This window comes from Octopus bimaculoides, chromosome 12 (assembly GCF_001194135.2).
Source record: "Octopus bimaculoides isolate UCB-OBI-ISO-001 chromosome 12, ASM119413v2, whole genome shotgun sequence".
Lineage (NCBI taxonomy): Eukaryota > Metazoa > Mollusca > Cephalopoda > Octopoda > Octopodidae > Octopus > Octopus bimaculoides.
In genome coordinates, this window is record NC_068992.1 from 27876485 (window position 1) to 27901875 (window position 25391).

At 36.1% G+C, this 25391-nt stretch overlaps 1 protein-coding gene across 1 annotated transcript in view; it reads right to left on the reverse strand.

The window, feature by feature from the left end:
* Positions 1–24329, reverse strand: part of LOC106871909 (alpha-aminoadipic semialdehyde dehydrogenase) — a 30889-nt gene extending 6560 nt beyond the window's left edge. The window contains exons 1-15 of the mRNA XM_014918666.2: positions 23950–24329; positions 17574–17627; positions 16546–16611; positions 15393–15473; positions 15153–15276; positions 14212–14344; positions 11461–11505; positions 8618–8695; positions 5587–5644; positions 3946–3985; positions 3806–3847; positions 2537–2631; positions 1674–1758; positions 934–1040; positions 113–229 (exon numbers count right to left, since the gene is read on the reverse strand). Of these exons, the coding sequence (XP_014774152.1) occupies positions 113–229; positions 934–1040; positions 1674–1758; positions 2537–2631; positions 3806–3847; positions 3946–3985; positions 5587–5644; positions 8618–8695; positions 11461–11505; positions 14212–14344; positions 15153–15276; positions 15393–15473; positions 16546–16611; positions 17574–17627; positions 23950–24174 (1350 nt within the window). The 5' untranslated portion in view covers positions 24175–24329. The remainder of the gene's footprint in view (positions 1–112; positions 230–933; positions 1041–1673; positions 1759–2536; positions 2632–3805; positions 3848–3945; positions 3986–5586; positions 5645–8617; positions 8696–11460; positions 11506–14211; positions 14345–15152; positions 15277–15392; positions 15474–16545; positions 16612–17573; positions 17628–23949) is intronic.
* Between the last annotated feature and the right edge of the window lie 1062 nt (positions 24330–25391).

Genomic DNA, 25391 nt, shown 5'->3' on the forward strand with positions numbered 1-25391 from the left:
TTTTACAGAATAATGTGAACTCTAAAAGGTCCACATTTTACAAAACTGGGTTATAATTCAACACATGAATAAGAAGAAAAAAATTCAAATGATTTGAAAGAATGACACTCACTTTTGTTTTAAGGACATAGACAATAGGAGCAAAAGTTTCCCTCTGCACCACTTCAGCATCATGGGCAAGACCAGTTACGATGGTTGGCTCAACAAAGTTTCCAGTACGCTTTATTTGCTGAAAGTTAAAAAAAAAAAAAAATTAACAAGGGGATCACCTTAACGTATTATGCAGACATAATTAACTCATGTGTGTATGTATTGTTTATCATTTACTTGTTTCAGTCATTAGACCATAGCCATGATGGGACACCACCTTTAAGATTTAGTTGAATGAAGTGACCCCACCTGGTAATTATTCTATCAAATCCTTTTTGACGAACTGCTAAGTCACAGAGATGTAAACACGCCAACACTATTTGTCAAGCAGCAGTGGGAGACAAACACAGAGACAAAGACACACATATACATGATGGGCTTCTTTCAGTTTCCCTCTAATAAATCCACTCATAAGGCTTTGGTCAGCCTGTGGCAATACTAGAAGATTATAGCTAAAAGTGCCAATCTGCTTTCCCAAATTTGTAACAATAAAATCCCGCTACTGCTCAAAAAAGGGGAAGAAACTGGAATTTATTCCTGATGACTTCAGGCCAATCAACATCAAAGCAAATTGATGAAATGAGTTACATATATATATATATATATATATGTATATATATATATATATATATATATATATATGTATATATAGTATTCACGCTGCACACAACAATGTTTAACTGCAATAATTTGCCACCAACATGGTGTTATACTGCTACCACTACAAAAATGGCATTATATACATATATAAAGTAGAACATGTAGAAAATTTATGAAACTTACTTTTCCACCATATTCAATTTTGCCTCCTTGGGCTACAGCATCTGTAACTGCTTTCAAATAAAGGTCCACACCCTGTTGGCTGTGCATAGGACCATAGAGAATTCCAGCTGGAAAGTAAGAAAAAAAATTGTGGTTACAAAATGTCAAGAAACTAACTTCGTTGCTAAATAGGTGATCAATTATACAATATTGTTTCTATGACATGTAACTTCTCAAGTTCACTAACAGCACACCTAATGACCCCCAACCCCATTATTTTTTTTTAAAAAGATTTATTCACAGTTCAGTTCCTGTGCATATTCTATGCACTGTTCATGCAGTTTTGGTTACTTTTTTTGATGAGTTGTAAAACACCTGAGCACTGTATACAATGAGATTGTGAGATCGTCATTTCCATTCCTAGAGGGGGTGGTTTGTTGTGATCTTGAGCAAAACACTTCATCTCACGTTGCTCTATGATCACTTCAACATCTGACAAGTGGTACACAATGCACCTGTTCAGGCAATGTCAATTTGATGGAGAGAATGAGCTAATATACAGCATATACATTTGATCACTATAAATAAATCATTTGTACAGGTCAGTTGGCAAAAGCTGAACGTCCATATGTCATCTTTGATGAGAGGGTCCATCATTTAAAAAAATTTAAGTCACCTTTGGCGATTTGATTCCAGCATGAATCAGATAAACAAACCCAACAATCACAGTAAAAACTACATCAAAAGGAGAATATACTTACATTCCAATGGGTCACCGATAGGCAGCTGGCCGTAAGCTTTCACTAGTTTTGACACAACTTCATCATGGACTTTCTCATGTAAAATCTTATGGAAAATAAACACATGTAAAACAACAGTTTAGCAGCATGAAAGAGTGACATGATTTAAAGTAAAAGGTTTACACAACTGGACACTTTTCTCTCATTTCTCAATCTACACACCTCTGAGAATCAAGATTGATGTATAGCTAAAAGAGAATGTACATTTATGTTAGAGAAAGGAGAAAGAATATAGTTAAGGTTTAGTCCCAGGATAGCCCTGACTGGGGAGGCCTGAGATTAAAGATATTTCAGCTGTGATCATATCACCAAGTCTTTTTGTATATCAGGGAGACAATATTCAATGTGTCTCTCTCTAAAACAAGGTGTGATAAGAGGAAGATTTGGTTTTTGTTTCTAGCATGTTCAGCAGCTAAATAGAGGCACCAGGCTCACTAGTTTAAGAACACACTACTGTTAGGGAAGTGAGAGGAGAATCATTGGCTGAAAGAGGAAAGACTGTGTGAGCATAAGATATCATCATCATCATCGTTTAACGTCCACTTTCCATGCTAGCATGGGTTGGACACTTTGACTGAGGACTGGCGAACCAGATGGCTACACTAGGCTCCAATCTGATTTGGCAGAGTTTCTACAGCTGGTTCCCCTTCCTATCACCAACCACTCTGAGAGTGTAGTGGGTACTTTTATGTGCCACCAGCACGAAGGCCAGTCAGGCAGTACTGGCAACGGCCATTCAGGCGGTACAACAAAAATAGACAAAAGAAATTTATTTTCATAATATACTTTAAAAACCAAAAACTTCAATAATTTCTGATGCTTACCAAACGTCTTGTAGTTGTACATCTTTGACCAGCAGTTCCAGCACAAGCAAACAGAGCAGATCGCACAACCATTTCAAGATCAGCATCATCATTTACTATTAAATATAGTTAAAAGAATATTTTATTAAGTTTCTTCAGCATCAACATATTTCAAATATTTCTCAAATTGTCTCATTTTCTTGGCATACATGTTTCTTTAAAACTTCACTTAAAATGTTTCTTTCATCTTTTACTTGCTCCAATCATTGGACTGCAGCCATGCAGAGCCATCACTTCTAAAGATTTAGTGAAACAAATCAATACCAGTATATATATTTCTCTTAACCCTTTAGCATTCAGGATTCTTTGTCAAATGTAATCCTTATTTATTCACAATGCTTTGAATCAATTATGCATTATCTTGAAGCTTCAAGATTCCAATGGTGTGTTTATGTATTTTTAGAAGGACATTGAAGGACAAGTGCGAGAAGTCGGATCTGGTCAGTTTTAACATAAAACAAGTAGAATATTTTAACTGGATATGGCCGGATTAAATGCTAAAGGTTCAAGTCAAGTACTTATTTCTTTTTTCCAAACTGCTAAGTTATGGGAACATAAACAAACCAACACTAGTTGTCAAGCAATGAAGAACAAACAAAGAGACACACACAAGCATAAAAACTCAACAGGTTTCCATACAGTTTCTGTCTACCAAATTCCCTCATAAGGCATTGGTAAACCTGAGGCAATAAAAGAAGACATTTGCCTAAGGTGCTGCACCGTGGGACTGAACACAAAACCATGCGATTGCAAAGCTAGCTTCTTAACCACACAGCCATGCTTTCTTTTTACATGTTTCGGCTATTAGACTGCAGCCATGCTAGAGTACCACCCTGAAGGTTTATTAAACAAACGAATCAACCCTAGTAGTAGTTTTCCTTTTTAAGCCTGGCATCTATTCCATCAGTCTCTTTTGCCAGACTACTAAGTTATGGGGAGATAAACAAACCAACACCAGTTCTCAAGTGGTAATGGGGGAAGAGAACACACACACACACACACAAGCTTCTTTCAGTTTCTGTCTACCAAATCTACTCACAAGGCTTTGGTCGGCCCAAGGCTATGGAAGACAATTGCACAAGATGCAATACAGTGGGATTGAACCTGGAACCATGCGGTTGAGAAGCAAACTTCTTACCACACACCCATGCCTATATGTTTCAAAATCTTACTTAAATGTTTTTAAAGCTATTTTGTTGTAAACCAAGTTAAAAAGTAAAGAATATTTACCAATGAGTGCATTGTTGCCACCTAATTCCAAAAGGCATTTACCTGAAACAAGCAAAAAAGAAAAAAAAGATTAAGAATCTATGTGATAAAAGAATGAATTAAATCAAAATCGGAAAACAAAGGAATAATGTTAGACCAACCAAATCTTTCGTGGACCTTCAATGATACAAGTTTGCCAATCTAAAAGGAAAAGAAAAAAAAAAAAAAACAAATTAAAAATTTACTAAGTGAATGGAGATACCCACCTCTCCCTCATATTATATATATAATGTATGTAATAATAAATTATATATATATATACATATACACACATATACATGCATATATGGATACAGGACGTCACCAACGGTGCAAATAACATGAAATACGTAAACAAATGAGTAAAATATGTAAATAACGAGAAAAAACCCAGAAAACAGGACAAGTAAACAGAGAAAGGCCCCTTTGTCAGTTGTAGGTTGTCTATCTACTCCTCAATTCGAGCATTCAATGACAATATGAGTCTTCAAAGACTATTGCTTCCATAAATTCTAAAATAAAATTTTGGATTTATGGAGGGTCAAAGCTGAGAACTAAAACAGGACAGTGCAGACATACAAGGAAACTGAACAAAAACAAAAATGGAGGATCATTAGACTAGAACGAGAGGAAAATAGTGAACAGTGGGAGAAATATTTTCTTTGCAAAGAGAAAATATGAGAGTAAAAAAAAAACGCCCGCTCTTATGAATGTTCGAGTAGGAAAAGAAAGATGGACGATGGTCACATGTGAGCAATGAGAGAGAGAGAGAGAAAGAGAGAAACAGACAGACAGAAAACGATGAAAGAGGGAGGGGGAGAAAAAGGGAATTAGAGAAAGATGGAGGAAACACACACACACAATTCTATTACTCGTTTCCGTCATTAGACTAAGGCCATGCTGGGGCACTTTGAAGAATTTTAGTCAAATGAAACAACCCCAGTATATTTTGAAATTTTTTAAAGAATGATGCTTATTTTAATGTTTTCTTTTACCAAACTGCTAACTAACAGGGACATAAACACACCAACAGGCACATACACATACACATATATATATACACGATGGGCTTCTTTCAGTTTTCATCTACCAAATCCAGAGGTTATAGTAGAAGAAACTTGCCCAAAGTGCCATGCAATAGGACTGAACTTGGAACCATGTAGTTGGGAGGCAAGCTTCTTTTTCATAATCATTTAACACCCACATTTCCCTGTTTGCATTGACCAATTTGTTGAGGCAGATTTTTCTATGGCTGGATGCCCTTCCTGTTGCTAACCTCACCTGTTTCTAAGCAAGCTAATGTTTCTCTATGGCCAGACATGTTTTTCACAGCTAATCGGAAATGAACAATATCACTTGCATGATACCAACACTCATTTTACAACCATCATATGATGTCAAGACAAGAAGACACACAAGTACACACATACAAAGTATATTTAATCAACAACCCCTTTTTCGAGATATTCACTATTCTTTACCATGTATTGATCAAATCACAAAACATGATGGAAGGAATTAGATTTCAAAGCCTCACCAAGAAAACAGATAATAGCTTTGTTTTATGGTCAAATAATGAATATTAAAATGACCATCATGCCATAATTTCTTCAAATATTAATCTAAAACACTAATATTATAAACATTTACCAAATATGGTGGTTCAAAACTGAAATTTCACATTATACAATGCTTCAATATGAAAGAGGGAGAAAGAGAGAGTATGTTTTGTAAGTATACATAGCTGTATTTTTAAAACTCACCGCAGTGCTTCCTGTGAAAGACAAAAGGTTAACTCTCTCATCTGTCGCCATTAGATTTCTAGAAATGGGAGGATAAGAAAAAAAGATAATGAAGGCTTCAAAACAAATGTAATTTTAAATTAGGTATCAAGAAAACCTAACTCGTTAGTTTTAAATAAGTTTCCTTCACAGACATAAAGAATAAAACCTCACACTTATTTTTATCATTTTCTAATATTTTGCTCTTCTCTCATGAATTATTGTGATTATTATAGACATGAAGATGCCAACATAAAACTAAAGAAACACGAAAGACTCAAGTTACTTTTAAACTCGGTAGAGAAACAGTTGAAACCATTTTTATATGAAGACAATATTATTTTTTTTTAATCAAACAAAAGAACATCAACTGTTCTTAGATATCAACTTCAAGCTACCTTTGATAATCTGATGGAAGGCTATATGGGAGATGATAACAACATCTGTAGACACAAAGATAATTTGATTTAAGGAGCAGGGGGAAGCACTATACAACAATACTAAGTTGTGGTCATGGCAGGTCAGCAAAACCATTTAGCATTTAAACCGGCCATATCCAGTCAAAATACCAGTTTTATGCTCAAATTGGTCAGATTTGGCCTCTTACACCAATCCTACAATGTCATTCTAAAAATTAACAGTTACCTCATCAAAATCTCTAAGCTACCACATGATGAATGATTAATTCAAAACAATGTGAATGCTAAAAGGTTAAAGGCCAACCACTAAGCAACAAAAATTGCAAACTCGTTAATTAGAGTGGAGTTAGGTTTTGTTTTATTTTCTCTCAGACAATTCAACTGTTACCCATATGGGCAATGGGGTACCAGATGGTTGCAGTTTTGACGAGATAAAATTGAATAAAATGTTCAAGGGACAGAGACAGTAGCGATAAGAGGAGGAAAGATATGTGTATTGGGACCCTTGGGTTATCAACAGCTTTCACGAGCAAGAGGAGTTGAAGCCATTGTACTTTGAATGAGAGAGACAAGCAGGAAAAGTGTCCATGGTTCAGTGGTTGTAATACTGGTTTCAAACTTTGATGCAAGGCCAGCAAGTTTGAGTTGGTGGTAAGTCAATTACATTGACCCTAGTGTTCAACTGGCACTTATTTTACCAATCCTGAAAGGATGAAAGACAAAGTCGACCTCGACAGAATTTGAACTCAGAATGTAAAGACGAGTGGGTTGCCGCTAAGTATTTCATCTGATGTGCAAATGATTCTGCTAGCTTGCTGCCTTCAAAGTTTATTATTTGCATCAGTTGGGAAACCAGTGGGTGTAATGTTGAAAAGTGAACATTAAACATTCTAGTCTGCATAAAGAAAGGCATCTGACTGACTGGCAAATATTCAGTTTTCAACATTACACCCACTGGTTTCCCAGCTGATGCAAACAATAAACTTTTAAGGCAGCAAGCTAGCAGAATCACTTGCATATCAGATGAAATACTTAGCGGCAACCCACTCGTCTTTACATTGAGCTCAAATTCTATCAAGGTCGACTTTGTCCTTCATCCTTTCAGGATTGGTAAAATAAGTGCCAGTTGAACACTAGGGTCAATGTAATTGACTTACCACCAACCCAAACTTGCTGGCCTTGCATCAAAGTTTGAAACCAATATTACAACCACTGACCCAGGGACACTTTTCCTGCTTGTCTCTCCAACTCAAAGTACAATGGCTTCAACTCCTCTTGCTTGTGAAAGCTGTTGATAACCCAAGGGTCCCAATACACATATCTTTCTTCCTCTTATCGCTACTGTCTGTCTCTCAAACATTTTATTCAATTTTTTCTCCTCAAAATTGCAACCATCTGGTACCCCATTGCCCATATTTCCCCAATATTCACCAACCACATAAACACAACTACAAGAAATGAACAGGCAGAAACTGGTCCATGCAACCAAAAACCAGCAACTTCCATAACCACCATGTAACAGTGCTTCACATGTAGATCATAAATAGGATTGGCTATGAACATTTTCACTCATTCATAAATGACAGCAATGAGAAGATTATTTTTGGCAATGACAGACAGCTAAGAAAACCTAAAACAACTAAAAGAGATTCAAGCTGAATAGTGACATCAACATCAACCTGAGGAGGCTTACATGGATGCCAACACCTCTTACTAAGGTTTGTTTTTATTTTTACTTTATTTATCCACATTTTGCATCCTGGGTGAGACTTCTTAATGCAGTGTTCTACAACTGGATATCTTTCTAGATGTCAACACTTGTTTTTTTAAGAAAGAAAGAGTTTTATTCAATGATTTCATACATTGAACTGCTGCCATACATTTTGTTTACAAAAGACACATCACTAGTACAAAAGTAATGGCAAGGAGAAGAATTGGATACAAACACAAAAACAGAGGCTGCCAGAGATTCCATCAACCAAATTTCACTCACATGGCATTTAGCAGCCCAAGGCTATTACAGAAGACACTTGCCCAAAGTGCCACAGTGTGATTGAACCTGAAACCCTGTGGTTGTAAACTGAACTTCTTAACCACACAGACATGACAACAATGAGCTATTTATGTTTTATGTCCACCTTTTCCATACTGGCATGAATTAGATGAGAATTACTACTGAAAATAGAAATCAAATCTCTCGGTCACACCCTCCTACTAACTTGAAAAAGAAAAACCACTAAAATGCATTCCTATTTATATCCCTAAAAAGACAGGTAGGTCATGGTTGGAATGCTTTTAACTATATATCAGCTCAATCTCTGTTGATCTGAAGCTGAGCAACAACAGAGTAGAAAATAAAATTATTTTCTTATGGTACTGAAGGTGTTTTATGACTCATGCCAAACCAAGGTCATAATCTATATCTTGTATAGTTAACAGAATCAAACAAAATTTTTTTTTTTTATTCCATAATTCTAGCAAATATAATTATACAATAAAACTCTCATTGAAGAAAATATTCTCATTTTTTGAACAAATAATTTGCAACTCTACTGTTTCACGTTTAAAAAAAAAAATTCTGTGAAAATATTTACCCAACATCGGCACCACCACAGACCAATGAACTGATAGCACCAGGTAAACTGTTGGCTTCTAATACAGATTGAACAATTCTGGAAAAGAAATTTTGAAAAAAACCACATCAACTCTATATTACAGAAACAAATGTACATTTTTTTTAATATTTCATAAAGAGAATTCAATATATATATATATATATATATATATATATATATATGTATATATATTGTATCATGTAGATAATTTTTCTTTAATTTAATTTTTTTAATCTATTTTTAATACATGAAAAAAAGTAAATTTTTAAAAAATCTAGTTTTATTTTTCAAATCATTGAGAAATATCAGTATCACTATACAGAGTAGGGTCTAAGGAAACTAGGATTATCTTTATTGGAAAATATTATGTAAACAGTTTAAAATCGTAATAACTATCTGTTGAGCAGAACAATAAACATTAGACTCCTCCACCACCACCACCAGCAAGCAAATTTATTTCACTTCTGCTGAAGGATTTTTATTCATAATATCTCCTTGCAAATGCCCTTTGAGGCTTGCAGTCATTTTGCATTTGATGCAACAGAAAATTATTGGAGTAATAGCTTCCATCAACTTGGTCACCATTCATATCCCGGTCTGTTAATCTGTTTTGTAAATCCAGGCAACTTGAAACTAGCATTGCTCCAAAAAGGTCACAAGTGACATAAATCAGTTCACTATGAAGAAGGAAAGCAAGATCTGACATTTTGATCAGAAATATCAAGTAGATCTCCCCTTCCATCTACTTTCAAACTATCACGTCACTTCATGAGCTTTTTCTTACTATTTTCCCCCATAGACAATCACTAGTTTTCTCTCAGTCTCCCCTCTGAAGAAGTAGTGACTGGGTCCCCTAGCCTATGACTTGGATGAATTCATTTTTAAATACATAGCAACACAGAGAAGGATGGAGTCAGTAAATAGAAACATTACATTCTCACAACTACTATATTAGAAATTTGGTTTTTATTTTCACTATTCATCAACAAATCACACACCAATCACTTTACAGAGTGTACCGACTGCTTTTTACATGCCATCAGCATATATATAAGTGCCAGTAAGGTGATGCTGGTAACGATCACGCTCGAATGGTGCTTTTTATGAGACACCGGCACAGGAGCCAGTCAGCGGCCCTGGCAATAATCACACTCGGATGGTGCTTTTAACGTTCCACAGGCATGGGAGCCATTCAGGCAGTGCTGTCACCGGCCACATCAGCGAATTTGATTTTGATTGATCAAATAAAATTAAATAAAGAGAGACCAAACAAGCTAAGAAAGTGGACTAGAGAGTGAGAAACTGGGAGGCAAGGAACAAGAGATTGAGACATAGGATAGGAAAACAGACAGTGTGGACAAAATACTGAGAGATGTAGGGAAGGTAAAAAACAGAAATACAGATGGGGAGCAAAATTCAGAACAATGGATGCTTGTGTGTGTGTGTGTGCATGTACACACACCCTCATCATTGTTTTAATGTCCATTTTTCCATGCTTGCATGGGTCAAATGGAATTCACTGGTCAGATGCTCTTCCTGATGTTAACCCATACCCAATTCCAAGTAAGGTAATATTGCCCTTTGACCAGACAAGTTTTCATGGAAAGCTGTAAAGAATGACACTACTTGTATCATGGTGAAACAACAATCATTTGATGTCAAGACAAGGAGACACCTCTTATATACCCACAACAGGCTTCTTTCAGCCAAATCCACTCATAAGGCATTGATTGACCTGGATTTCAGCTATAGTAGAAGACACTTGTCTGAGATGTTCTGTAATAGAACTGAACCCCCCCCCCCAAAACCATGTGGTTGGGAAGCAAACTCCTTAACCAAACTGGAAGGTGCCACATAAAAAACACCCAGTAAACTCTGCAAAGTGGTTGGCATTGGGAATAGCATCTAGTTGTAGAAACCATGTCAGAACAGACAATGGAGATTGGTGCAACCCCTGGCCTTACCAGCTCCAGTCAAACCATCCAAACCATGGCAGTATAAAAAACAGACACTAAATGATAATGATGATCGAGATATGCACGTGCACACACACACACACACACAACAAATGAGAGAAATATACTCAATACAGCTCATGGCGTTCAGTTTAGGAGTTCCTACATCAACGATTCCCTCTATTGTTCTTCAGAGTTTCTCACCAAATGAAAAGACACTGAGAAACAGTAGAATGAATAATCAATTTCATTTGGATGACTTAAGTGACGAAAGATGATCCCAAGACATCTTCATGAGTGTGCTTCAAACTATATGGTTTTGGGTACCATCCTGACTGTATTACATTGAGCCTAGCACCTTCTTTAATAGCATCAAACTGACCAATGCCTTGCAAGTGAAATTAGTATGCAGAAACTGCATAGAATCCCATCAAAAATGTGTGTTTGCATTTGTGTATACATATATTCTTCATGTCCTCACACTGACACTGATAAGGTAACAGTAAGGTTATGTTTACACCTCCCATAAAACACAGTAGTTTCACCAGTTCCAATATGTGAAAAACCAGTGGAACTAAAAATACATTAGTTTAAGAACAGATAAATATTGATAATAAAAAGGACATCCAGTTAATGACTATTGCATCAACAAATCTCAGCCTCCAAGCCATGCCAGCATGGGAAAAAAAAATTGACCTAGAACAAATGAGGATGATTATACAAATATATTTTCTGCACAAGGTTAAGACAAAGCATGAACTCTAATGAAATACTCACAGACCATGGCATAAACCAAATGATCAATGAAGATAGCAATGGGTTATATTTTGTCTGATCCAGTTGAGCTGGAAAGCCATTGTTACTTACTTTGTTGTAGCTATACTGGTCAGAGGAGTACTTGGAGCTCCTTTCCTGAAAATAAATAGGAACATTTAAATGAGTAAGAATATGCATTATTGCTTTACAGAGTTCACTCTAGGAATTTTAATCCTTTTATAGGGAAATTACACCTAAAACAAATGTCACCGAATTTCTTTCAGTTAGACACCAGATATTTTTTCTAAAAGAGATATATTAACTAAATTCCAGTAAATCAATGAATTTTAATTGTTTTACACTGGAAGTAGAAAAAAACAAAAACAATCCTCCACCCATCTGAAGTCAACTAATGTTAATTTTCTATAATAATCACACTTTTTATTAAAATGAAGATCAATCAGGTTTTGCTGCTTTAGTAGTTTTATTGGCTGAGTACAAAAGAAAAACAATTTTCTATTTTTTGCTAAAACCAAGGCAATAGTTTACTATTGGTTAAATGTTCTCCAACCATGTCCACTACATGTGTTACAGTTTCGTAATTTCTTGATATTATCTTCCAAGAGCATTTTGATAGACCCCCCCCCCCCAATATTAAGTCATATCTGATGAACCAGTGGCAGATGTTCCACAATCAATCTATTCAATGAAGTTAAATCAAATCTACAGCAAACAACTCTTCAACTTTAAAATGGAGGTATTTTAAAATCTTAAATATTACAATAGCAACAGGGACGGGATGGTCTTGATGAGAACACTAATCAAATGAAGAATTTGACAAATACAATACTTTGGAATAACAATGCTACTTCTTTAATTCTTTTTTAACATAGGTACACTCTAGCAGACCAGAGAAGAACTAGTCAATAATGAGACATATTTGAGTTGTATCTTATTACAATTAGGCTTTAAATAAAAAAAAAAAAAAGAAAACATCTTTTAGCTATATGCAGTTCTGAAACTATGTTAAAATCTTATATTCTGTATAGAGAGGGAACAAAACTCTTAAAGACAGATATTATACATCTCCCAATATACAAACAAAAATATAAATTTGAAATCAAAGTTTGTTTTCTTTTAAAACTCTCTGGTAAATTATAAACTGCATTTAATATTAATCTTTTTCTCTTAAGGTAGCAAGCTGGCAGAATTGTTAGCATGCCAGGCAAAATGCTGAGCAGTATTTCATCCGTCTTCACATTCTGAGTTCAAATTCTGCTAATGTTGACTTTACTTTCATCCTTTCAGTATCGGTAAAATAAGTAGCAGTTGAAAACTGGGGTCAATATAATTGACTTTCCCTGCTACCCAGAAATTACTGGCCTTGTGCCAAAATTTGAAGCTAATATTAATCTTGCTCTTAAGTTGATGAACTGGCAGAATCGTTAGCACAACGGGCAAAATGCTTAGCAGCATTTCATCCAATTATGTTCAGAGTTCAAATTTCACCAAGGTCGACTTGGCCTTTGATCCTTTCAGGGTCAATAAAATAAGCATCTGTTGAACAATGGGGTCGATGTCATCAACTTACTTGTCCCCTAAAATTGCTGGCTTTGTGCCAAATTTGAAAGTTTGAAACCAATATTACTCCTTCTCTAAAATAGTGAAGTAGCAGAATAAGTAGAGTGCTGGATAAAGTGTCTTTACAGTTCCAATGTCATCGTAGTCCACATGGTCTCCCATTTTTACCAGTTCCATAAATTAGTACTAATAAAATACCAAAATTGACATAAACCTTAAGCATTTAAACCAACAATATCAGGCCAAAAAATTCTACCCGTTTTATGTTCAAACTAACCAGATCTGGGCTTTAATGTCATTCTAAAAACAGACAATCACATCATCAAAATTCATCAAAATCTCAAAGCCACAAGATAATGCATAATTTAAAGCAATGTGAATAAACAAGCATTACATTCAACAGAGTAATTTGAATGCTAAAGAGTGAATTAATTGTGATCCTCATAAAATTTGTAACACTGTGTAAACTATAAGAAATCTGTATTAATCCCTGTAAGTGTTGCCTCAGTTAAGAATGGTTTAGAACTCGATTAAATAGCCCACACGGTTTAGTTCTGTCTGCTTATGTTTGAATCCTACCATAAACGAGTACACCGCAACTGGTATGCCACAGCACACTGGTGTGCTACAAGACGATGTTAGATATGCTGCAGTGTAACCTCAATTTAATTTTTTTCCCTATACTTTTAGTTATATTCTTAGTTCAGATGTGCCACCGAATTTTGGCTAGGCTGGGTGGAGGAGTTTGTCTCCCCCTCGCAAACATAAGGACACAGGAAATGTGTCAAGGCCGACAGGAAGCGGTCCAGCTTCCTAGGGCTAAATAGCAGTAGTAAATTCCCTTATTGGAACTGTCGCGTTAAGTTGACAGTATACAACTACTTCATAAGTGTACTGCAAGTGGAAAAAGGTTATGGAGCACTACCTTTCATCTTTCTAACACTAATAAACAAAATACTAATAATATACCACCAAGATAAATTCAATCAGTTATACTCAATTTCTAGCCAATGGGGCCTAGTGCTAGTATGAGAGATCAGTGTTAGTCTAACACCACAGTAGACACCAACCAGAGAAACAAATGCCACAAAGATTAATTTTGCTCTTCCTCTTTACTTTCCAACTCTGATGGATGTCAGCTCATCCTGACTCCTTATGTAACACAAAATCAGTTGTGGTAATTAAGACAGTAACAAATCAGAATGATATTCTAAAGCACAACACAAATTCTCAGAAAATAATTCCAATTTACAATTTATTTGCTAGAAAGGGTTGGCTTACCATAATAGAGTGTTGCCAGTTACCATAGCAATACAAGCATTCCATCCATAGACAGCTACAGGAAAGTTAAAGGCAGTAATAATACCAACAGTTCCTACTGGATTCCATTGCTCGAGTAAGGCATGACCTTTACCTGAGTAAAACAGCAGACAATAAAACATTTTGGCTCAAGTCCAAAAAAGCAAAAAAATGCAGCAATATTTTACACACACACACACGTATAAGATAATAAGAAAGGAGTAAAGAGAAATAGTGAGAGAAAATAAAATGTGTGAAGTGAAAAGATAACCATATTAACTGAATCAAGAGATGGAGGGAGTGATATGTGGGGCAGTGTTGTAGTACTTCTTATATAGCAGGCTTAACACAAAATGTACTTGAAGTTTAAATGTGAAGCAGTTAATCTCAATGTGAACAGAGGTTGAATAAAAAATAACTGGCCTGATGTTATATAAACCATCTTGCACAATCTTAATGTTTAACTGATGTATAAAGAAGCTGGCATTACAACTTCACAAATGTTTTGCAAATATTTGAAGCCAATCTGAATTTCTTGGAAAAAGACTAGTATTCTGTCTGTCCATGGAGGAAATATTCTTTAATGCTAAAAAATAATGAGTATAGTTTCAGTAAGCTGCAATATCTTTTAGTTATTAATATAGGACTAAATTTTGATGGAGCAAATGAGATTAAAGGCAGTCTAGCCATAACCATCCCTATTTTTCTCCAAGGACTATATTGTTATCCAATGGAACCTTTCTTTTTTTTTTTAAGACAGTGGCATGTAATTTGCAGGAGATTCCGCTGCTATTTCTAGCTAGGGTAACCTGGCAAAGGATACCTCATAAATTTATGGATAAAAATTGAAGCTCTCTTAAACTGTAATAATTTCGGAAGAAAGCAGTGATTATAAAAACATCTATTCACTTATATTAACTTACGTTCTGAAGGGAAAACATGTCCTGCAAACATCCTAGACAATCCCACAGCATAGTCAGCAATATCTATGAATTCCTGCACCTCGCCTTCACCTTCAGGTAAGATTTTTCCCATTTCCAAAGACTCCTAAAATATAAAAAACAAATGAAATTTTATCCAATTCCAATCAGAATGCTGATTCCCAATAAGAATTTTAAAAAACTGAATTGAAATGAAATCCAAAACAACAATGACAAACCTACCAGTTTTCCAAGGAGATGTTTTTTGTGTCTTAGGGCTTCACCAATCTGCCTTACTATTTCACCCCTCTGCGGTCCTGGTATCTAATAAAAACCAACAAGAAGAAAGATATTTGTTGATAGTTATTCCATCATATTTTTCTCCTATCTTTTCTAATTTAAACCTTTCTGTACACTAATATCAAACAATGAGAATAAGTGCTCAACACTGCATTGGTGGATTAAACATTGTGAGTTAACAAGGCGACCATTGATTTCATGTGGAGAGCTTGATAATTGTTGAGAGATTTCTCTAAGCATGAAACAAATGGTAGCCTTGTTAACCAACAAATAAAGTGTGTGTATGAGGGCATCTATATAAATATATATATATATATATATATATATATACGGTCTGATCAATAAGTATCCGGACTGTTGCCATAGTAACAAAGCTAAAGCATGCAGAGGAAGCCGCTTGGCACAGATTGAACTTGCATGCACATTAAGTTTCAACGTTCTAGCTCACTTCTGCTGTCCACAGCACTGCTTGGAAGGAAGGTGTGTCGCATGTGATCGTCGCATTGACCATGACAGAAAAGGTTGTCATGACGATACCTGCTCCGAGGCCTACACAAAGTTATCAGATGTGCAGATTAGTTACAGTTCCGATTCAGTCCAGTCATTATCCCTGAAAATTTGGGTATGAGACATGTGTCGGCCAAGTTTGTCCCAAAACTGCTTTCAGTTGACCAAAAAGACACTTGGGGTTCAGTTGCACAAAATCTCAATTGTGACAAGAACAATGAAAACTTTTTGAAAACTTTGCATAGGTCTCTGAGCAGGTTTCGCCAAGATTTTGACAAAATTTGATGCAGATTCTCTGCTCAACTTTCTCTGTCACTGTCAATGCAATGATCATGCGCTACACACCTTTCTTCCAAGCACTGCTATAAACAGCGGAAGTGAATTTAGAACATTAAAACTTAGTGCACATGCACAGCCGTGTTCAAAGTCAATCTGTGCCAAGCAGCTTCACTCTCCTTGCTTCAGCTTTGTTACAGGATACTTATTGATCAGACTACACATATTATTGAGAAATATAACACAGACTGAGCTACCCACAAATGCTTGATAAGTCTACAGAAAAAGAAAGAAAATTCGATTAAGTGCTTACCTCAACCCAAACATTCCAAGCCTCTTTTGTTGCAGCAATAGCATGTTCATAATCAGCTGGGTTACCCTACAAAGAACCAAAAAATTGAAGGTAATGAAATTTCTTACAGTTCCACAAATAACCTTGCTTCTCAAGGGTACCTACAGAAGATAAATATTTTAGTAAAGAAGAAATGAATGGTCAAAAGTGAGCAGAATCTTATCTAAGAACGAGTCCAAAAAAAAAAAAAACCTTGAGTACTTACATCTTTAGACAGTGTTTAAGTTTAGTTACTGATAAGTTAATGAAGTTGTCCAGCAGCAAAATAACTTATATTTTAACTCACTGACAACAACCACAGCTGATTGCATATTAATGCTGACATAGCAGTTTACTAATTCATATCTTATCACAGTCCAAAGTCTCACCTCGTCCAAAGTTCCATTTTGTCCAAAGTCTCATCTCTCCTGTATCGGTTTTTATAGAGTAACTGATCTAAGTGGCTTTCCTGGACCATGGCATGTGCAGTCCAGGTCTTCTTTTGTTCTTTCATTCCTTTTCATGGAATGGATTTCAGACATGGATAGCCTTCCTAACACCAACTTTCTTAGGTGTGGACTAGGCACATCCATTCTATCACTGACACTATAGAGTCATCTCTTATAGGACGAAAGTCTCTTCTATCCTATATTTCAGAAATATGTGGCAAGCCAGGAGGCTGCACCAGCCTCCAATCTGATCAGGCAATGTTTCTACAGCTGAATGCTCTTCCTAACGCCAACCACTCAGTGTAGTGGGTACTTTTTATGTGCCAACGGCACAGGAGCCAGTCAGGTGGCACAGGCATCGGCCACATTCAGATGGTGCTTTTTACATGCCACTGGCATTGATCATGTTCAGATGGGGATTTTTACGTGTCACTGGCATGGGTAGCCAGTCAGGCGGCACTGGCGATGACCCACGCATGAATGGTGCTTATTGCATGCCACCAACAACGACCGACACACAAATCGTGCTTAAACAAAAACATAAAAATAAAGGAAACATACCTGTGTAACTTGAGCAATAGGTAAGTTATTGGCTGGGCACATAGAAGTCACAACCTGAAATGGAAAATTACAAAAATAATATTCAGTTCAAATGTTATGATGATGATGATGGTGGTGGTTGATGGTGATGACAGTGGTGACAGCAAAGGTGATGACACTGATGGCAGTGGAAGTGAAGTTATTGTCATACAAAATATTTAGAACAAAATCATTTCCCTGCCACCACACGAATCAATGGTGGCTGGTTTCCTGCCACCACCCTATGATCTGTCAATAAGGCTGAATAAAATGACAGTGTGATTTATAACTGAAATCTGACTCCAACATTTATATGTAAGCCAGTTTTAATGTTAATCAACGCTTCTAGATTTCAAACACTATCTTCAAAGATTAAATGGAGATTAGCAATTATTTAGAGTCATCTAAGTCAGGGGTCAGTAACTTAAAGCCTGTATTTATCTGGCTCACTGGATTTTTAGACTGTAAGGTGTTTCATACTAAAATTGTCCTTTTCTTTCTATCTACCTCTTGTTAGGACAATAAAATTCAGTATCACAGCCTCAAAGGAATCGATGTTCTAGTCTTACTTCCTCAATCTTCTGCTTCGTCCTTCCACATTCATTCCTGTTACTCATCTCACCATCATAATGCATGATTAATTTAAAAGAATGAATAAATACACATAAATTTGAAGTAATCTTAAATGTTAAAGGGTTAAAGAGACAAGGGTTTCTATAGCCTTGTGTGATCAAAATTTGACTTTTATTTGCATCAGCTAGCAAGAGGCAAAAAAACAAAAAAAAAAAAAAAAAAAAAAAAAAAAAAAACATTTCCAGTCTGGCTTGCCTTCAAAAAGATTTGCCAGCCTTGAACTTAGTCACTAAAACTATAAAATGCAAACATGAAAACGTTGACAAAATTTAAAACAGACATGGCTCTGTGGATAAGAGGATCTCTATGCAACCAAGCAATTTTAAGCTCAATTCCACTGTGTGACACCATGGCTTCTATTGTAATCCCAGGCTGACCAAAGACTTGGTGAATTTGGTAGGCAGAAATTGTATGGAAACCTATCAAACTTATTCACAAAGCATGTTATTGTCTTTGTGTTTGTCTCCTTCTCAACCACTTGACAACCAATGTTAGCTTTATTTAAGTCACTGTAACTTAGCAGTTTGGCAAAAGAGATTGATTGAATAAGTACCAGATTTTTAAAAAATAAGTACTGGGGTCGATTTGTATGACTGATCCCTTCAAGGTGGTGCCCCAGCATGGCCAAGGTCCAATGACTGAGATAAGTAAAAGATAACCCATCACCTTTGAGATGATTCAAGACTGATTCAATGAGATCAGTATTTTGCAGAAGGGTTAGAGTTGATTAAACTGACCCCAAGACCCGGCTAGTATACTTTATTTTTATCAACCCCAGAAGCATGAAAAAGGTATGGCTGACTTGAACAGGATTTGAACTCAAAACTTATAAACTAAATACCATAAAGTCTTTTCAAGCAATTCTGCCAATCCAGCATGACCATAGCTCTCAGGCTGAAACTGGTCAGAGAATAAAAGTGCGTTATTCTAAATAGGCAAACCGAGCATGAAAGACAATCAAGCCATGACTGTCTTGTCTTATTTTTCAGGTGTGGTATAATCCTCAGTGTGTTATTTTTTTTGTTTTCTCCAGACAGGAGTGTGTGATTTGAGGAAGATCTAGCTGTTATTCCTAGCAGATTAAGCAACCACATACACATTTTCACTGCCATTTTCTTTTTCAGCTTCTTAAATAGATCAAGGACAAACAGCAGTGCAGAAGGAAATTAGATAAGAACTGAAGGTGAGTGAGAGGGGCAGGAGAAGGAGTGACCTGCAAACCAACTGGTAATAAATTATAATATATTAACAATAATGATGAACTTAAGTTTCACGTTACAGAGATAAAAATATATCAAGAATATCATCATCATCATCATTGTTTAATGTCCGCTTTCCATGCTAGCATGGGTTGGACGATGTGACTGAGGACTGGCAAAGCAGATGGCTGCACCAGGCTCCAATCTGATCTGGCAGAGTTTCTACAGCTGGATGACCTTAACGCCAACCACACTGAGAGTGTAGCGGGTACTTTCACGTACCACCGGCACGAGGGCCAGTCAGGCGGTACTAGCAACAGCCACGCTCAAGTGGTGTTTTTACGTGCCACCTGCAGCGGCAGTGGCAACAACCTCACTCAAATGTTTTTTCACGTGCCACCGGCACAAGTGGCAGTAAGGCGATGCTGGTAACGATCACGCTCAAATGGTACTTTTTATGTGCCACCAGCATGGAAGCCAGTCAGCTGCTCTGGCAGCAATCACACTCGGATGGTGCTCTTAGCACTCCGCTGGCACAGGTGCCAGTCATCGAATTTGCGAATTTAATTTTAATTTCACTTGCCTCAACAGGTCTTCGCAAGCAGAATTTAGTGTCCAATGAAGGAAAGGTACACATAAGTGGGCTGGTTACCCCACTGGCATAGGCCATGGGTTATGGTCTCATTTGGCTGCATATTTCCAAAGGTCTCGGTCACTAGTCATTGCCTCGGCGAGGCCTAATGTTCGAAGGTCGTGCTTCACCACCTCATCCCAGGTCTTGCTGGGTCTACCTCTTCAACCGCTAGGGTGTGGCACTTTTTCACACAGCTATCCTCATCCATTCTCGCCACATGACCATACCAGTGCAGTCGTCTCTCTTGCACACAATATATTATCAAGAAATATAATATATGGGAGAGGATTAATTATGTGGGCATCAGAAACTATCAAATGGGAATATATGTATTTAAAAAGCTGCCTATACTTCAATGTGTGTGTGTGTGTGTCTGCGTGTGCGTGTGTGTGTGTAGGGGGGGGCTACAAAAGGGGTCTCAGGGAGTAGTGTCCCACCACATTTCTTAAAAATTATGGTAGAGGCCTTAGTCTTGGGATCACTCATTTCTACAATCTAAGGTTGGGGGTAAGCAAGGGCATGCTCTCCATAGAAAATCCAGCCCCCAAAAAAGCCTCTTGATAGCAAGGGAGAATGGGCACCAGCAAGCCCAAAGGTTGGGGTGGGCTGCACCTGCCTGCCTCTGTTGCCATGGCACTGAGGTAGATCCAGCCACCCTCGTTAACGGGGATGAAACCCAGATTTAAAACATTGGATGATGATGATGATACACACACACAAGAGTGCGCAAGATAGAAGACCTCATCTCACCTGACAGAGTGACCTAAACATCAAAACTAGTGCCCCAATTCTTTATACCTTTGATCACCAAACATAAAGCATAAACGTAAATGGTGATAAATATATAACTTTTGGTATTAAAAGTGCTTTTCATCTTCATCATTGACCACGTTCGGATGGTGTTTTTTTACATGTCACTGGCACAGGGAGCCAGTCAGGTGGCACTGACAACGACCCATGCATGAATAGTGCTTATTGCATGCCACCAAGACCAATGCCTAATTTGGCACTGAGATTTCATGTATATTGCTAGCAGAGAAATCAGTGCCATTTCCAGTTGTTGGGCATCTATCATTGACAAGGCCAAGGAAGGCCAAAATGACATGATCTGGTAGTCCTGGTGGTGGCTGATTATCTCCCACTAGCAGTATAAACAAGAGTGCACCACTAGTCCATATGAGAGGTTCTCTTATGGTAACTGTTACAGCATTCTGTGTTCTTACACAACATCCACTTTTAAGGTGATAAATATTACTTTTGACTACTAATTATCTTTTTCTCTGTGAAAAATGGAAACAAGAAACTGAGTAGAAACAAAAAGAAGCCTCAGCTGTGGTTACAAAATTTGTTTCATCACCATGTAATAGTTTCATAGTACAGGTCCCACTGTGACATTTTAAGTGTCTTCTATTATAGATTGCTTCCACATATCTTCACTATCAGAATAAAAATTAGTAGCTTTATTTATTAAGCTGACCATAAGGCCACAACTACTATACTTCAAGTAGTTATTTTATTAAAATATAATTTTGTTCAAACCATATTTGTATTAGTTCTAAATCAATTTTAACTATTAATAAACATAATTACACTGTCGTTTGTACGGAACAAATGGTTAGACAACAGTAAACCTTGCCTTAGTAAAAGTGGCAATGAAAGCAATGAACATATTCTTGAGGAGAAGCAAGAATTTGTGTTGAATAGTGACAAGCTACCTAAAGTAGAGTCAATACAAGCACCATTAAAGGAATTAAAAAAATGACAGCAAGGACACTGTCAAAAAACAATTACTAAAGTGAAGGTTTCAAGCTATCAAGTTACATAGATATTATGTCAGTAAGATGAGGCAGAAAGCTGGCAGAAACACTAGCATGCTGGGCAGGCAAAATGCATAGTGGCATTTTGACTGTCTTTACATTCTGCTGAGGTTGCCTTTCATCCTTTCGGGGTCAATAAATTAAGCACCAGTTGCATAGTGGAGTCGATCTAATCGACTGGCCCCCTCCCCAGAAATTTCAGGCCTTGTGCCTAGAGTAGAAAAGATTATTTTAGTAAGATGGAGCAGAACAATGATTACTGGTGTATCACTATTATCATATAACACAAAGGCAAAGAGCTTTAACCCTTTAGCATTTAAACTGGCTATATCCAGCCCAGATATTCTGTTTTATACTCAAACCAGATCTGGCCTCTCACACCTACCCTACAATCCTAAAAATAAACAATCCCATCATCGACATCTCAAAGCTATAAGACAATACATGATTAATTCCAAACAATTTGAATAAATAAGCCTTACATTTGACAGAGTGATCTGAATGCTAAAGAGTTAAAGAGGATCAACCATAAAGACTTGAAATGGAAACAAATATTAAAAAGAATTCAAAATGTTGGTAAAGTTAATGCAACGTAGTATAGCTTGGATGACATGTATTTGGAGTTTGTACAAGGACATGGAATTACAGAGGCTATATTTTTGGTATAAGTTCTTGGCTTAGCATAAACTAGTCTACTTTGCATTCATTTGTCTAATAGAGAGAAGAAAAACACTAGATAGAGAGAAAGGGCTTGTGAGATTCATTCAAATCATGCTTCAAGTTTATGACTGGCAATGAATCCAGGGATGAATTATAGTAAATACGTAGGTGCTTATTGAGGATCTGTTTTTATCCTTCTATCACAGTAACTATGTGAGATGTTCTTGGAGGTAACAAGAATAGATAGCAATAAAGGTTATCATTGAGAATATGTTAACAACTAAGCTCTTATTAGAGTATGTCAAAGAATTGTAACAACAGGGACTAGAAGCGTAGGCTTGAATCCAAAGGCCCCAAACTATTAACACATTAAAGACCAATGTATTAATTTATAATAGAAATGCTAATAACTGTCTGTATTTTGAACTCTGATTTTAAAACACATCGAAAAAGAGTAGAAATTTAAGGAATTATGGAGTGGGGGTGTAAAAAAGAAAATTTTCTGAAAATCAGAAGCAAAAAAAAAAAAAAAAAAAAAAAAAAAAAAAAAAAAAAAAAATACAAAGGTTATCAAGAGTTTATGCGGAGTGTTTAAACCAGAATTCTACCACTTGTTTTAGCACACTCGTAACTTTATTATTATTTTTTTTTAATTTTCAGAAATTTTTTGCGAATTTGTGTTCGACACACGGAAATTTATACGATTATGAAAAAAAATTTTTTTAAACACCCTTTCCCCACGAACAGAATTTAACAACGTTACAATATGTTTGAAATTAATCAACATAAAATAATAATAACGAAAGCTAACCACTAATTATTTGGAATATATGTAACGTATAAGGAAATATGCAACGTCGAAGAACCAAGTTCTTTACTTCAGAGGATTTTAACACTGATTTCTTATATTAATTAATTTCGCATTGTAATATTCAAATTGATCTATTGTATTCAGAGACAAGAATTTTTTGTTGTTGTTAATATTGAAATTAAATATTATTTAGTTCAATGATTGGGGGAAAAAGTTGGTTTTGATTTTCATTTAGGTAATTCTTTGTCATTCATTACTCTATTAAAACAATAACTCCATGCTTTACCTAATTCTCTAGCTGACACGTAAATATTCTAAGTTGTTTTTGTTTTGTTTTTTTAGCAAACATAACACGCACGCATGCATATTAGATATTTTTCGAATGCCTAACTTATCCGTAGAATTATAATTTAAAATAATTTTAAAATAACATTATAAAGTTTTCATTTATTTATATTTAATACGTTGAAATTTAATGGAAACGGAAAGCGGGAATTAAATGCATGAAATTGTGAACAGGAAAAGAACAATAGTGGAGGGAGGCTTTTGTTTGATAGAAATAATGTCCTTTCTGCTGCAGGAAATAAGTTTTAAAATATCTTACCTCGCCACTGCCACACCAAGATTTGCCAAAATAAACACCATGATTATGGGATGAAAGTCCTAATTCTTTTAACCAAGAATATTTGGAATCGTTGATTAGAAATTTGTCCATGCTAGTAACTGACAACGACAGCAAACGAGAGGAGTTCCTGAAAGCCGGGTTAATAGATCTGTGTAAGAGAGGAACACAGATCAGTCGAGACACACGTGTGATAGTAGCAGCCATCTGGGGAAGGCGATGTAACAACTTGCTGCCAACCTTCGTTTTTATGTCTTCTCCGACAGAGGTCGGTTAATATATACACAGAGAACAATTACAATATCATTCATTGGTCGACTGATCTAAACTAAATACACTTCCCAAAACTGGGATAAGCTCATTTCTGAATCAGTACAAATATATATTTTATAATTTATTGCATTCAAATTTGTAATTTATTATTAATTAAAATCAAATTAATTAATTGATGAAAGAGATGACCAACAAGGGAGACTATTCTAGATACACTACCTTCCAAATGTATTTGGTGGCAATGAAACGGGCACCTTTAACTATCCAATATTTTCTTAATTATTCTGTGATGATAAAGTGACAAAAGTAATAGAGGACTAAATGCTGTACGGTGCTTTCAATATCTAATTTCGTTCAAAGTTAAAAGTATTTCACTACATTCAATTAATTTATTTGCAATGGGAATTTGTTTTTAGTCTGAGACTAAGGAAGGAAAAAAAAAAGTGGTGATGCCAGTTAGGTTTAAAGCAAAAATATTTTCCTCATCTAGTTGCTTACATCCAGTCCAAGCGACTCAATACCCTTGTTCACTGTCTTCCTTATGAAACTAAAGTCAGAGACCAGAAACATTCGGTCAAACTAAAGCGTTTGACCCGAGCTCAAAAATTTTTAAAAATTAGTCTAATACGGATTATGTAGATTCTGAGAACATAAGAATTTGGAAGAAAACAATTGGGGGTTACTTTTGAGGACCCTTTCTCACTCGGGGGTGTTTCGGAACAAGTCGTCCATATTTGTTTCATTTTCTCCATTTTGTGCACCTGTAGATTTCTAGTTCTCCCCCCCCCTGTCTCTCTCTCTCCCTCCCCCTCTCTCTCTCACGCACACACACATACATATATGTAATTAAAAAAGTTCAAACGGGGAATTATTCTATTCAATGTCTTTCTGTTAGAAACGTTTAGACCTTTAGCTGGTATATATATACTGATGAATATTCTTTTTTTAAATTTGATTCATTTTTTTAAGAAAATACAGTTCATACTTTTTTAATCCTATTCCATCTCAATCACAGATTTTAAAATTAATTCTTTTTAACTAAACACTTTGAAACTTCGAATACTGGTAGAATTTCTCACGTAGAACACGGTTTACTCTGTACGTTTTTGACAAAACTTCATATTTTAGAAGTTATTTCGTGTTAAAGTTAT